The 13,834-nt window shown below is 43.0% G+C and overlaps 1 protein-coding gene across 2 annotated transcripts in view; it reads right to left on the reverse strand.

Moving 5' to 3' along the window:
* Positions 1–13,834, reverse strand: part of GRID2 (glutamate ionotropic receptor delta type subunit 2) — a 997,067-nt gene that overhangs the window by 189,077 nt on the left and 794,156 nt on the right. For both annotated transcript variants that reach the window (XM_048508854.1, XM_048508855.1), the window contains exon 10: positions 6,617–6,814. In XM_048508854.1, the coding sequence (XP_048364811.1) occupies positions 6,617–6,814 (198 nt within the window). The remainder of the gene's footprint in view (positions 1–6,616; positions 6,815–13,834) is intronic.

Raw genomic sequence — 13,834 nt, forward strand, 5'->3', positions numbered from 1 at the left:
CCATTCATGAGAACCAAGGACCAACGCTTCAGGAATGGAGGGAAGGAGAAAGAGGAGAAAAATCTTTGCTTGCTGTTTCACTCCGTCTTAGCAGAGGATAGTTTTCCCTTTTCCTAAACCATAAAACCTGGGCATGGCTAGAGGCACAAACCGTTCAGCCTTTGGCTCTTCACTCATGGCTTGTGCCTTCAGTCAAGGAGGCCTGCAATGCACTTGTGCAGTTTGCTTTGTATGCTGGAAACCATGCCCCCCCCATGCCCTCCATGCCCCCCCAAACACTTCCACTGATTCATAGACCAGGCTTGGCAACCCTAATAAGAAGTGAAATATGATAGGACAGTTCAAAAGGTCACTTTTATGAGAGAACAAGTGGGGGACACCCAAGCAGTGGTGGGATCCAAAAATTTTAATAACAGGTTCCGATGGTGGTGGGATTCAAACAGTGGCGCTGCCACACACACGCACCTCCAGTCCCTATTGGGCAGAGAGGTTGCTTTAGTAACCCCTTCTCGGCACTCAGAAAAAAATAGTAACCACTTCTAGAGAAGTGGTGAGAACTGGTTGGATCCCACCTCTGCACCCAAGGCTATCTCATCATCGAGGGACCGGGGACCACCAGCAGATTGGCCTCTGCCGAACGCAGAGGTCGTGCAGGGACATATGGGTTAAGACGGTCCTGATAATCACTTAGTGCTGCTCTGATTGTCCAAATGGACTGGCCCAAGTTCAGTAGACATAGAGCCCCAGTGACCACACTGCGAATAACCAGAACTTGTACAAAGTGTGCCATGCCTGCCCACTCCATCACCGAGCTTCAGAACGGAAGCAATGTTAATGGTATGCAAATAAAGTCAAATTACCTAAAAGCTGGAAAGCAGAAATATGAAAATGCCAGTCATTACCCTGTCAAAATTATACCGCTGTTTATACGAGACAAGGCTTGCTGTAAGCTTCATGGAGGTGGGGGAGTCATAATACGTACAATCATGTCAATATTTAAATGTTAAGGTGCCAGTCCATGATGGAAACATTTAAAGTGAAGCACATGAGTCTCTTCTAGCTAATGTTGGAACGTTACTTAATATAATTTTTGGAGCAGCAGAACAACATTCACAAAATGTCAGGGGAGACATCAAAGTCAAATTAGGAACATATGCTCCAATGGATGAGCCTCTTTCAAACATGGAAAGAACGAAGATTTAAACCTGTAGTAACATAACAGCCATATTGTGGGCTACTTTAAATTGTGGTATGTAGAAGCTGCCACCAAATAATGAACAATTAGTATGTCATAGTTCATCACATACACAGACAAAGCCTTTGCTTCCTAACATATTGAAATTATCCTTCTGCCTATTGTTTGATCTCAAAACCAGGGGAGATTTTGGGAGAGACAATCACAACTTCCAGTTTTCTGCTTCACATAAGGGGAGAGGCGATCGTCTTTATGTGGCTGGTTCTAAGCATGGTTTTTGTTTCTTTAATGTGCCAACTCAGTTCCAGTCACACTGATGCTTGTTTTGTGTTTATGCTGGTGGAGCCCCTCAGGTCAGCAAGGAGAAACCAAGAGAGAGGCAGGTAGTCAAGAAGAACAGGCCAGGAGAAATGAGAAAACCCGAGTAACAGCTTGAGTCAACACAAGCTCTCTTTTTAATTTCAGAATAGTTAAGTTATTTCTGATTGTGATTAAAATGGGATAATTTTAACAACCCAATGAATACTTCCAGCTAGAATTCTAAACAAACAAGAAGAGGGTAATCTAAGTCTCACTGGGAGCTGTGGAAGGTGGGAATTCTCACACGCCTTGAGGAATACGCCACGCAGGTGCATCACACAAAGCTCTGCTCTATTTTAATGCAGAAAATTTGTACTTGCCATAGCAACCGCCACCTCCCGCAGTACATCTCCTGCAGTGGCACCTTTGAGATGTGACACGCCTCCTCAGTAAGGTGCTTTCAGCAACCCATCATGCAAATGCAATGATTTTCCACAACATTCATGTACAGCAGTCATTTGATATCTCAGCAGAGCCTCAAATGTTCAGATCCATGCAGGGTCCATGGATGGCATCCCAAAATACAATCTATGGAATGCACCCCTTGGAACTTTTTCTGTTTCTGACTATTTGTCTCTGACTATCCTTTCTATACAATGTCATGAGTCATTAGCTAGAGCCAGCATGGTGTAGTGGTTAAGAGCAGCGGACTCCATAATTTGGAGAACCGGGTTTGATTCCCCACTGTTCCACACAAAGCCTGCTTGATCTAGTCACAGTTTTTCTCAGAACTTTCTCAGCCCCACCTAGCTCACAAGCTGTCTGTTGTGGGGAGAGGAAGGGAAGGAGTTTGTAAGTCACTTATAGTCGCTTATAGTTCAGAAAAGTGGGGTATAAATCCAAACTCTTCTTCCTGCAGCTCCCTAGCAGTACCAGCCCCTGATCTTGCAGGTAGACATTTTGGAACTCAGTCTGCCTTTGGCCCAGTGCTGACAGGGAGCAAAGCTAAATGCATAATAAATAAGAAAGAACCCCTTCACAGGAACAGTTTGCACTCAGCATGAGAGGAAGCTGTGCTGGCAGCTTGCCTGGTGTTCTGTGCTGTCTTGAATGAGACAGGGAAACAGAATGAGAGGATCGGGACCAGAACAAGCAGCGTTGCTGTTTAAGTGTATCGACACATAAAAAAACACCTCAGACTGTGATACAGGTCAATGGGGTTTGGTGCTGGTGCACCACAGAAGCGAGAGGTCAAGGGAAACAACAGGCCGCTGACAGGAATTATATAAGAGATAAATATGGCTTCAGAGTTTTCAGACCCAAATCAAGGTTTTGACCTTTGAAGTTGGGGAGCAGATACAGCTGCCAACCTCCAGGTGGGGCCTGGAGTTCTCCCAGAATCACAACTCCAGGTCCCCTGGATAAAATGGCTGCTTTGGAGAATGGACTCTGCGGAATTAAACACCATTGAAGTCCCTCCCCTCTCCTAGCACTTCCTTTCTCATGCTATACTCCAAAATTGCCAGGAATTTCCCAAGTGGAGTTGGCTACCCTAGAATCAGGGTGCTTCAAAAACTGCCTTACTCTAGATGTGCCTGCCCCATAAGTTTAAAGCTGTCCAGAAAAGGGGCAGTTTTGTGTTCTCCTGTTGTCAGATAAGTTTTTTTTCCCAATGGCAGGACCAAGAATGTGGAATTCTCTTGTTATAGAGCTCTTCTCTGTCCTTCTTTAAGCGCTTGCCTATGACTATTTGATCCAATGTGCCACCAATCAGCTGGGAACCCTTCCTTCCCCCCTCCCCCATGTTAATTTCCTTGTACCTTCGGGACCGCATTACCCCATATGTCCCGGGTCGACCTCTGCGTTCAGCAGAGGCCAATTTACTGGAGATCCCTGGCCCCTCAATGACACGGCTGGCCTCCACTCGGGCCAGGGCTTTTATGGCTCTGGCCCCTGCCTGGTAGAACACTCTATCACCAGCTGTCTGGGCCCTGTGGGACCTTGGAGAGTTCCGCAGGGCCTGGAAGACCGAGCTGTTCCACCGGGCCTTTGGAGAGACCAGCCGCTGAGGATGCCCCGCCCCCTTGCTCTACAGGGGTCCCTAACATCATTGGGACCCATTATTTTCTTCTGGGAGGGTTGCATATGGGTTTTGTGGGACATTGTTTTAGAATGTAATTGTTTTTAACTTATATGTATGTTTTTATATATGATATTGTATTGTTCACCCCCCTGAGCCCTTCGGGGATAGGGCGGTATATTAAATCAAATAATAAATAAATAAAATAATAAAATGGGAGATTCAGGAAGGGCAGCATTAGTTGTAACACAACATCCAGAGTATTGTTGGGATCTTTCTGAAACGACTTGCTAGAATAATAAAATCACTCCCCGTATTTTATTAAAAGTATATGCACACCCTTCCAAATTGCCCAGCATATTGCAGTGGATACATTATGCTTATTGTGTTTAATTTATTTATGGCAGTAAACATTTAATGCAGAATTAATTCGAGGAAGATGGTTTATTAATTACAGATTAGAGCGCACATACTCAATTTGCACATCTATATAACGTAAATGTTATTGCACCATCAATAAAAAATTTCTGTTGGTCGTATAGCTCATTTATTATTCATGCTTATCAATATTTCTCCCTAAGTATTGTGCATTATTTATGTAATACGTTAGTCATTAAGGCAATGTCATGATTTTTTGAGAATAGTTTGTCTTGCTTACTTATGGGCTGGTTGTTTAGCAAAAGTCGGTGTAATTGGGAGCAGCAGTGGCATAGTGGTTAAGAGCAGGTGCACTCTAATCTGGAGAACTGAGTTTGATTCCCCGCTCTGCTACTTGAGCTGTGGAGGCTTATCTGTGGAACTAGATTAGCCTGTGCACCCCAACAAATGTCAGCTGGGTGACCTTGGGCTAGTCACAGCTCTTTGGAGCTCTCTCAGCCCTGCCCACCTCACAGGGCATTTGTTGTGGAGGGTGGGGAAGGGAAAGGCCCTTTGAGTTTCCTTACAGGAGAGAAAGGGGGGGATAAAAATTCAAACTCTACCTTCAGGCCAAATATGTTCGCCTTTGTGTTGCAAGGAAGGCATGAGTAAGTAAGCACATCTCTCTAGTTTAATACACAACCAACCACAGCAACATTTGCTCTGTATTGTAACTAGTGGTTCCCAAACAAATGCAACCTTACATGAGATTACTGTATCAAGAATCACACTAATGGATCACATTGTATTTGCTTAAAATAGTTTAATTTTGTCCCACAGTATTTCCTTCTGTGGGGGATTGTGAAAACCATGGGGCACAGATGGTGCCTATTGCCACCCTGAAGATTCTTAGCTCTGGAAGCAAAATTTGGCATCTCTGCTCACTGTTTATTCTATGTCTCTACCCCATCCCTTTCCTTGCAGTAGTAAATCTTGCCGGTATGAGCCATTGTCTCATTGGGAAAAAAACATAAGGATGTGGCATGTGCCAAAGAGCTCTTCAGCTTCGATATTGTGTTTCTGCAGTTAGGGACACCAAAGCTGAATCGTGTGAAACATTCCTGCAAAGAGCAAATACCCTTCCCACGGGCTAACGTGGCACTTGTTGCAAGAAGCTGGCAAAGCAGACTGCAGAACTCACATACCAGTTATTCTGACCCCAAATAGCTTTCCTTGTAAGCCAGTGTCTCTACTCTCACCAGGAACTGATACCAAGCAAGGCTCAAACTACAGGTTTAAGGAGTTCTGTGATTGTGTACTCAAAGCAACCTGGGCAAGTTGAGTCAGAACAAATAAAGGCTATTTAACCCTCTGCTCTCTAGTCTCTTTTCAAGCCAAAACCACCACACCAGACAATTTTTCCAAATAACTCCACTGCATGTGAAAAAAAAGAGACAATTTGGAGATAAAAGAGGACTATGGAAAAATGTTTAGCTAACTGTGTCTTCAGTGCACATGATAATGTTCAGAGAGTCTGCACAGGTTGCTTTAAGTTTGATGAATTTTAAGTCACAGTTCTTATCCTCATGGTTACTTATAATGTTAAAAAGCTGCTGGGTTGAGAGAATTTGAGCCAATAGGGACTGGAGGTGCATGTGTGCGGCAGCGCCACTGTTTGAATCCCACCACCATTGGAACCTGTTATTAAAATTTTTGGATCCCACCACTGTATTTAACCTTTATTAGATTCCCATGAAACAGATTGATTTCCCCTAGTGGCTAGTCATTTTACTGGGGAAAAAAGACTGGTACAATCTGGGAGCAAAGAAAACATTGGGAAACCCAATGATTTGCTGGAAAATGGCTCACAGAAAGTGGTAACCCCTCTGCCTATCCAGCCCTGATTCAAATCTCTCATCCAAGGCATAGTTTTCTTAGGGATGCAGCACATCCCACTAAAACTTGTGACACATGAAAGTTTTTATTGCTTAGGAACCATATATTTCAGAGGGATCTAGTCATGCCTAATTTTTGCCATCTGAAAAGAAACAACAAAAAGGGGAATCAATACACAAATGCTTTTTGTTCTTCCCATACATTTTCAATAATTTGAATTTCGATAGACATAAAAAAACAACCATATAAAAAGTGTAAAACAACTGTCCAAAATTGGGTGGAGCAGCCAAACTTAGATTTTTTTGTAAACGAATAACGGGAAGACAAATGTATGAATTTGCCAATTCATTGGTGCAATTCAGACTTTAGTCCTTCTCAAGCTTGTGGATGAAGTAGTGGCTGCCAATCACGTTCAACTTACAGACAAACTTTGACAGAAAAAAATACACATCAATGCTGGTTCCTGTGTTTTTGAATTATATGTGTTGTCACTGCCCCCCATAGCTCCCTGTGGCAGCTGGCTCTGCAGGCTGATTTTTATTCTTTTATTCTTTTATTATCCTGAGGACTTAGAAAGAGTGGCCAGAATTTAATTAATGATTGTAAATTAGAAGAAAGATAATGAACTAAAGCTGTAATTTAATGCAGAATGAGTATAAAGGAATAACCTAATATTTGGTGGGGAAGCCAAACTTGAATTTGGGGAAAAGAACAAGGGAAAGGATGAAAACAAAACCAACAGCTTCAAACATCTCCAGTTTCAAGACAATGGGTAGCAACAACCTTACCTTAAACACTAATTCTCCTATCAATCCATTCCAGCTCCCATTGTCCTGGGGACGTCCATATTTGTGATCTGGTGCTATATAAATTTCATATGTGAAGCCAAGGTACGTAGATAAAGATTCTAAGACGTCAATCGAAAAGCCTTGGTATTTCTTTGGTTTCCCCAAAACATTTTCTGAAACCATCACAAATGGCTCTTCCTACACAGGGGAGAAAAACACACACACAAACTTGGAATTGGTAATAAAAGAATTCATCACCATCTGAAATTGAATCTAAAGTCCTTAAAACAACATTTGCGGCCTTGCCCAGCTGCCTTGGATTTGCTCTAAATGTTGGTTAATGCAAGTTGGCAATGCTAAATTACTATTTTGCTGTCATGTGGCCAAAAAAAAACCCAGTTGAAATATTCTGACAGGTAGAAAAATTTATAGGAGCTCAACATCAGTTGACAGAACAAGCACTTTCCATCTTCAAAACTCAAATGATCACAGTATTTCATCAATTCCATGTGAGCTGAGTAATGTGCCATGTGGCATAAGTTCCTGACCATTACAGCCTACTTCAACAGGCACATAACTTGCTTTGTAAATTGATAAGCCAATAGATAGACAGACTGACAGACCAGGGATCTGTGCTAGCAGTTTTCATAGTAATGCAAAGTCGGTACAAGAACGATGCTATTCAAGTGACCTGCCATGCCGCCTCCTGAAGGCTTCCAGTGAGGCAGCGAGGCTCCAAAAACACCCAGCCACCTCAAAAGCCCCCATAGGTAAAAGCAGTGTTGGATGGTATTTGGATGGTATAACCCCAAGGACTCCAGGTTGGTTTTTCTAGCTCTTGGACACCAATGCAGCTCTGAGGCCAGCCTCTCTTTCGGGTTGGGTGCCACCGAAGTCCACAGTGCCCACTTGCTTCTCAGTTTGTCCACCATCTCCCCCCTTTGGGTTGGATTGCCAATTCAAGAAGTGGGTTCTAGACACAGAAAATGTCTTTTGTGTATGCATCTGCATCAAGATCACTCATCAAGGTCATACTGAACTCACTGGATGCATCCTTTTGATATGAATGGAGATAGGACATGAGAACATCTATACTGGATCAGACCAGAAGTCTATTTAGTCCGACATGCTGTTTCACCCAGAGGCCAACCAGCTGCTCAGCAAAGGCCTACAAACAGGAGATCTGAGACCTCTCCTTTATTGTTCCCCAGCACTGGTATTCAGAGGGTTACTGACTCTAAACATCAAGATTAAATTTATTGTCATAGCTACCATCTAAGTTAGTGCCCCTTCATATCCTGTGGCAGTAAATTTCCCAACTCAATTACCTGCTGATTGATAAAGTATTTATTTTTGTCTCTCCTAATGTGCAACCCCATTTCGGACCACTTTGCAGCAAGAGGACTGGAGAGCCCAGATGAATGCTAAGTCAACATACATACATTGAAACAATCACCACAGAAACACATGCAGATTTTATGTAATGAGATAGCTATCCTATTTCATTCAAGCCAAGCCACACGGTGTCAGATTGCTAATTCAACAGCACCACTACTGTACTTTTGCTTCATAATCAAGCCAGCACTTATAGCTTTCAAGATCATAGAATCATAAAGTTGGAAGGGGCTATACAGGTCATCTAGTCCAACCCCTGCTCAATGCAGGATCAGCCTAGAGCAGGGGTCAGCAACCTTTACCACCCAAAGAGCCATTTGGACCCATTTTCCACAGCCCCAAAGATCTACTGAGCCAGAGAGGTGGCTCCACACGGAGCCGCCTCCAGTTGGGCAATTCCACTCACCTTTCCTGGAGGGACACGCCCATGCTACCCTCCGACCTCCAGGCCACGTGGAGCAGCAGTATAAGGTTGAAAGAGCTGCATGTGGCTCTGGAGCCGTGGGTTGCAAACCCCTGGCCTAGAGCATCTCTGACAAGTGTTTGTTCAGCCACTGCTCAAAGACTGCAAATGAGGGGGAGCTCACCACCTCTGTACAGTTGAACAACTATTACTGTGATTTTTCCCCCTAATATCAAACTGGTATCTTTCCGGTATCTTTTTTTATTGGTAATTTAAACCCATTATTGAGAGTCCCTGGTCTCCTCCATGTGACAGCCCTTCAAATACTTAAAGAGAGCAATTGTGTCCCTCCGACCAACTACTTCTTCTCCAGACAAAACATGCCCTCAGCCTTTCCTCATGGGGCTTTGTCTCCGGACCCCTGATCCTCCTCATTGCTCTCCTCTGCACCACAGGTCTCCAGAACTGCACACATTACTCAGCTACGGCCCGACAATTGCAGTTCTCTGCAGGACTATGACCTCTTGTGATTTGGATGTTATGCCTCTGTTGATAAACCCTGAGATTGCATTAGCCTTTTTGTTGCTGCACCACACTGGCTGCTCATATTTATCTTATCGTCCAACTGTACCCCAAGATCTTGTTCATACACACTGCTACTCAGAGGTGTATCCCCCACCCAGCTTGCTTGTTCTTCATCTTTGCTACCAAGATGAAGAACTTGCCATTTATTCTTGTTGAATTGCTACTTTTTCCATATCCATTCATTTCCCCAATGTGTTTATCTTTATATTCTGGTGTGTACACTGCTCCACCCAATTTGGTGTCATCTGCAAATTTAATGAAAATCTGGTGGTATGCTGTGTTACCCAGCTTTCACAGGTTGTGAACTTATTTTTAAGGAATCTCCACCAGCTGCTAAGAGTGTAACATCACACAAATATCTTAAAGTAGCAATGAGGAAAATAACTCGGCTTAGCAATGCAGAGGCAGGCTGGGTAGGGATCTTTTTAGACTATGTATACCAGAAATGGCTTGAAACGTATCTGCAGAGAATTCACAAATCCCAGTTTGGTGTCATTTGCTAATTTAATGAATGTTTGCTCCACCCCCCTCAAGCAGATCATTTGTAAAAAAAATTGAAAAGTACTGGGCCCATAACTGAGCTCTCTGGCATCCTGCTGGATAGCTCCTTCCATTCCAGATGAAATGCCACAGGCACAGGCAGCTATATGTGTCCTTCAGCATGTTTCAGTGCTTGTGCTTCAATTCCACAGTTGTAAAATGAAACATTCCAAATAGTGAAAAGGAATGAAAGGTTTCGCAATGTAGTCTTCAGGTCTGCGTGAACACAGAATTCAGCATTTTGAGAATTACTGCTATCATGTTAAAAGTTTCTACAGGTGGTGTTTAGTAGCATCAAGTCACAGCTGACTTATGGCAACCCCATATGATTTACGAGGCAAGAGGCAAAGGTGGTCTACCATTATCTGACTCTGTATAGCAACCATGGATTTCCATGGTGGTCACCTATCCAAGTTTTAATTGGGGCTGACCATGCTTAGCTTCTGAGATCTGATGACATGGGGATCATCTGGTTCATCCTGGTCAGGATAAGTTTTTAGTAAAAAGCTCAGATCCTATCATGTTGAAATTCTGAGTAAAACCGTGGTAGATTCTATAACACAGCTTAGACAAATGGATTTAATATCCACACTGGAATAGGCACACATAGGCCAATCACCCACGACCAGCTCTGTCCCTCCCTTGCCCCGCTCTGGTGCAAAAGTTGCACCAGAAGTACTCTTGCTTTCTGCAGGGAGAGTGAGAAGCACAGGCAGGGCAAGAGGAAGCACGCTGGGACAAGAAACCTTGCTGCGACATGCCACTCTCTTGGTGTGTAACAGATGTCGTTTTCCCACTTACCGTCTGCTGCGCGCTACTGCCGCCAAGTAGCGCGGGGTCCCCTGGCACTCCCCACTACAGGGGCGGCGACAACGCAGCCACCCCGACGCTGTCGCTGTCGCGTCCCCTCAGCACGCGTCATTCCTGGCGCTCTTCAAAACGGTGCCTTTTGATGACCCCGTGCAGAGCGCGGGGTCGTGGGGAAGCCCAGGAGCGCACCAGAAATGACGCACACTGAGAATAGCGTGCAGCACAGGGTGGTCGAGGTACGTGGGGAAACGACCAGGGAGGAAGCGCATCAGGATAAGATTTTTTGCCCCGACACGCAGCAGCTGCCCCATGGGTAATCAGCCATAGATATTATTCACCAAATTAATCACCTGAGGTAGTCACACAATATTGTTCATTTTCAAAAACAGTTACTAAGAAATTGAAAGGGAGATCAGTAAATCAAAGCCTTTGCTTTTATCTCATTGATTGGACCAAAAGAGAATGTAAAAGCTCTAAGATGTGAAGCTGGTAGAAACCTGCCTGCTCATTAAATTAAAAAAAATTCTGAATTCTTAGTACTGACCATTAAAATGTCAGATTTTCTACGTAATAAATCTGATCTGCTGGAATAAATATGGGTTTATGCACTCACTCGCTCACATACACACAATCCTGTAGTTTATCATAAGTAAATTATAGACAATGTTACAAATCTGTTTAGAAGTGGGGGGAGAAGGTATTTCAAGAGTTGGTAATTTTCATATTAGGAAGGATTTATTCACATCACTTGTTGGGTTATTAGATAATAGCGGCTCATAATTCAGAATTTGCATTCAGTCAGTTAAAAAATGACTGCTAATTGCTCATTTGATTTACAAGACTGTTTAAAGCCTACCAGTTTTGCAGCTCGTTCTCAGCTTTTATTAAGTTGTGTAAAAAGCTGAAAGATGAAGCCAGCAATGGTTTTCGGAGACCTGAGCAAAGAACTTCTTCTGATCCAAAAGGTATGTAAGGCATCAGTTCAACCGGGCATGAAAACATGCCCACAGTGGAATCTTTTCTGCTCTCAAGCTGATTTAGCGTGTCATATTCCTGAAAAAAAAAAGACTCACATGAGTCTTCAACTGGTAACCTATTATCCAGGTCTGGCTAATGAAGGGAACTGCAAAGAAATCAGCCATGAAACCCTCTAGGCAGTAAGAATCTAAAGAAAATCCAGAGATAGTCCCTAGGTCTTGGTCAGTCCCAAGAAAATCTAGTCCCAAGAAAATCCAGAGATAGTCCCAAGGTCTTGTCTGCTGGTCTGAGCAACATCGAGAAATTGTTCTTGTTTGCTGCGGACTGCCTTTCACTTTCTTCGACTGAACTGGATTTAAAACACAACAAAACACAATCAGGTTACCCTTCGCCTCACAAAGCGTTTAGGTAATAGGTCATAAATGCTGTCTATTATTCATTGTTTATATGGATGAGAATTGTTGGTATCAAAGATTGTAGCAGTTCCCTTCAGGTGTCTGTACTGATTTTTGGGACTTTGTTTTAACCTTCCAAGAAACTTTTTTTTTTTAAAAAAAGACAATGAATACAAGTTACTAATTGACCTTTTACAGTGCTGTAGTCCCACTCCAACTTGAATAAATCAACACAGGAATAAATCTATGGAAAGGTCCTTGTCCCATCTTCGTGAACAAATCTCAAAGAAGCAGGAAATAAGTTCTTAATTCTTCTTTTTTCATGTTCAACATATGTTGAATGTTTTAATGTGCTGCCATGAAATGGTCCTTGCATGCTTATGATACAGGCTTAGACTCAGCCTAGACCTCTATTAATGTGATAGCTTTTTACTGGCAGAGTGAGATTTTTGTGAGAGGGCATTCAATTGTATAACCAGAAGTAGCAGTATGAGAGCTCCATAGCTCTCATGAGAGCCTTTGTTCCTATGCCAACATGATAACATAAGATCAGGCAGGTTGGATCTGAGCAATGGTCTGTCTAGTCCAGCATCTTACTTCTCACAGTTGCCACCATACACTTCTGAAAGACATATAAGCATGCCCCCCCCCGTATTTATGCTGGAGGCTGTTGTTCTTGAGAGAGTGAGTGTGGTGTTGTGGTTAAGAGCAGGTGGACTCTAATCTGGAGAACTGGGTTTGATTCCCTGCTCCTCTACATGAGCAGCGGAGCCTTATCTGTTGGAGATTTGTTTCTCCACTCCTACATTCCGGTTGGCTTACCTTGGGCTAGTCTAGTTGGCTTACCTTGGGCTAGTCTTATATCAAGCCGAATGAATTAGAGGCCATCAATACATCTTTTCATTGTTAATCTCACAAATTCATTGCTGTTTCAGCGAACAAGTCCATACTAAATCTACTGCCCATCCACATTATAGGTGTGCATGACTACTGGGTATTATGGAAGAAGATAAAACATAAAAGACTAGCATCATGTAGGCAGGGTCGATCAAGTGGGCCATTCTTATCCAATCATAGCATAGCTGGGAACAGCTGAAAACCATTTGGTAAGGGTAGTTCCACCCTCATGGTGCTTGACTCTCAAATGTTATCAGAGCAGCAGCATATCCAAGCGAAGGAGAAACTACTTCTTCCTGACTGCCATAATGGAAGGGCTCTCAGGAAAAGATTTGCCACGTGATTTTGTCAACTGTACAGTCACTTAGTTGCTAGGATAGAAGATCAGAGTTCTCAGATGGACTGTTCTTCTTCCGAATGAAGCCAAACATGTTTTATTATTTATTTACTACATTTATACCCCACAATTTTTCCCAGTGAAGACTCAAAGTGGCTTACATCATTCACTTCTCCATTTTATCTTCACAACAACCCAGTAAGGTAGCTTAGGCTGAGAGAGTGACTGGCCCAAGGTCACCCAGTGAGCTTTCATGGTACCAACAAGGATTCAAACCTGGGTCTCCCAGATACTAATGTGACACTCCTACACCACACCGGCCCTCCACTGGTTTTGTCTCTGCTGAATGAAGGATGTACTTCTCTACAACAAATGCAGACCAAATCAGAACCCAGGCACATTTTCGTTATTCTCCTAGAGACAAAAGGGCAATTATTTTATTTCTATCTCACACGTTTGACAATTATCAGAATAAAAAGTGGTCTGATCTGGATATGGCCAGCAAAATCATGCATGAAGGAAAGAGGATTGAAAGAGAAAGGTTAACAGTGAATTTTTCTAAGGCCAATAGAAAAACCAAAAGAATATGCTGACACTTCCATTACTTTAGGGTATGAGTTCAGTTAGGGTAACATGGGACTGCTAAACAGTTTCACAAACACTCTCATCAAATTATAGAGAATGTGAAGAAGTGATTTCTGCTGATTTTCTTTTACTGGCACCCTGCTGAGGAACCACAGGAGTTACCACCTTCTCATTTCCCTCCAGAAATACCTGGAGATTGGTGGCAGCAGAAAAAAGATCTTAAGAATGAGAGCCCTATAGGAGCTGTTTAGAAAAGAACAGGCATAGATAAAACTGTAATTTGGCTAAACTAG

The sequence above is a fragment of the Sphaerodactylus townsendi genome, linkage group LG10 (genome assembly GCF_021028975.2).
Source record: "Sphaerodactylus townsendi isolate TG3544 linkage group LG10, MPM_Stown_v2.3, whole genome shotgun sequence".
NCBI classification, from domain to species: domain Eukaryota; kingdom Metazoa; phylum Chordata; class Lepidosauria; order Squamata; family Sphaerodactylidae; genus Sphaerodactylus; species Sphaerodactylus townsendi.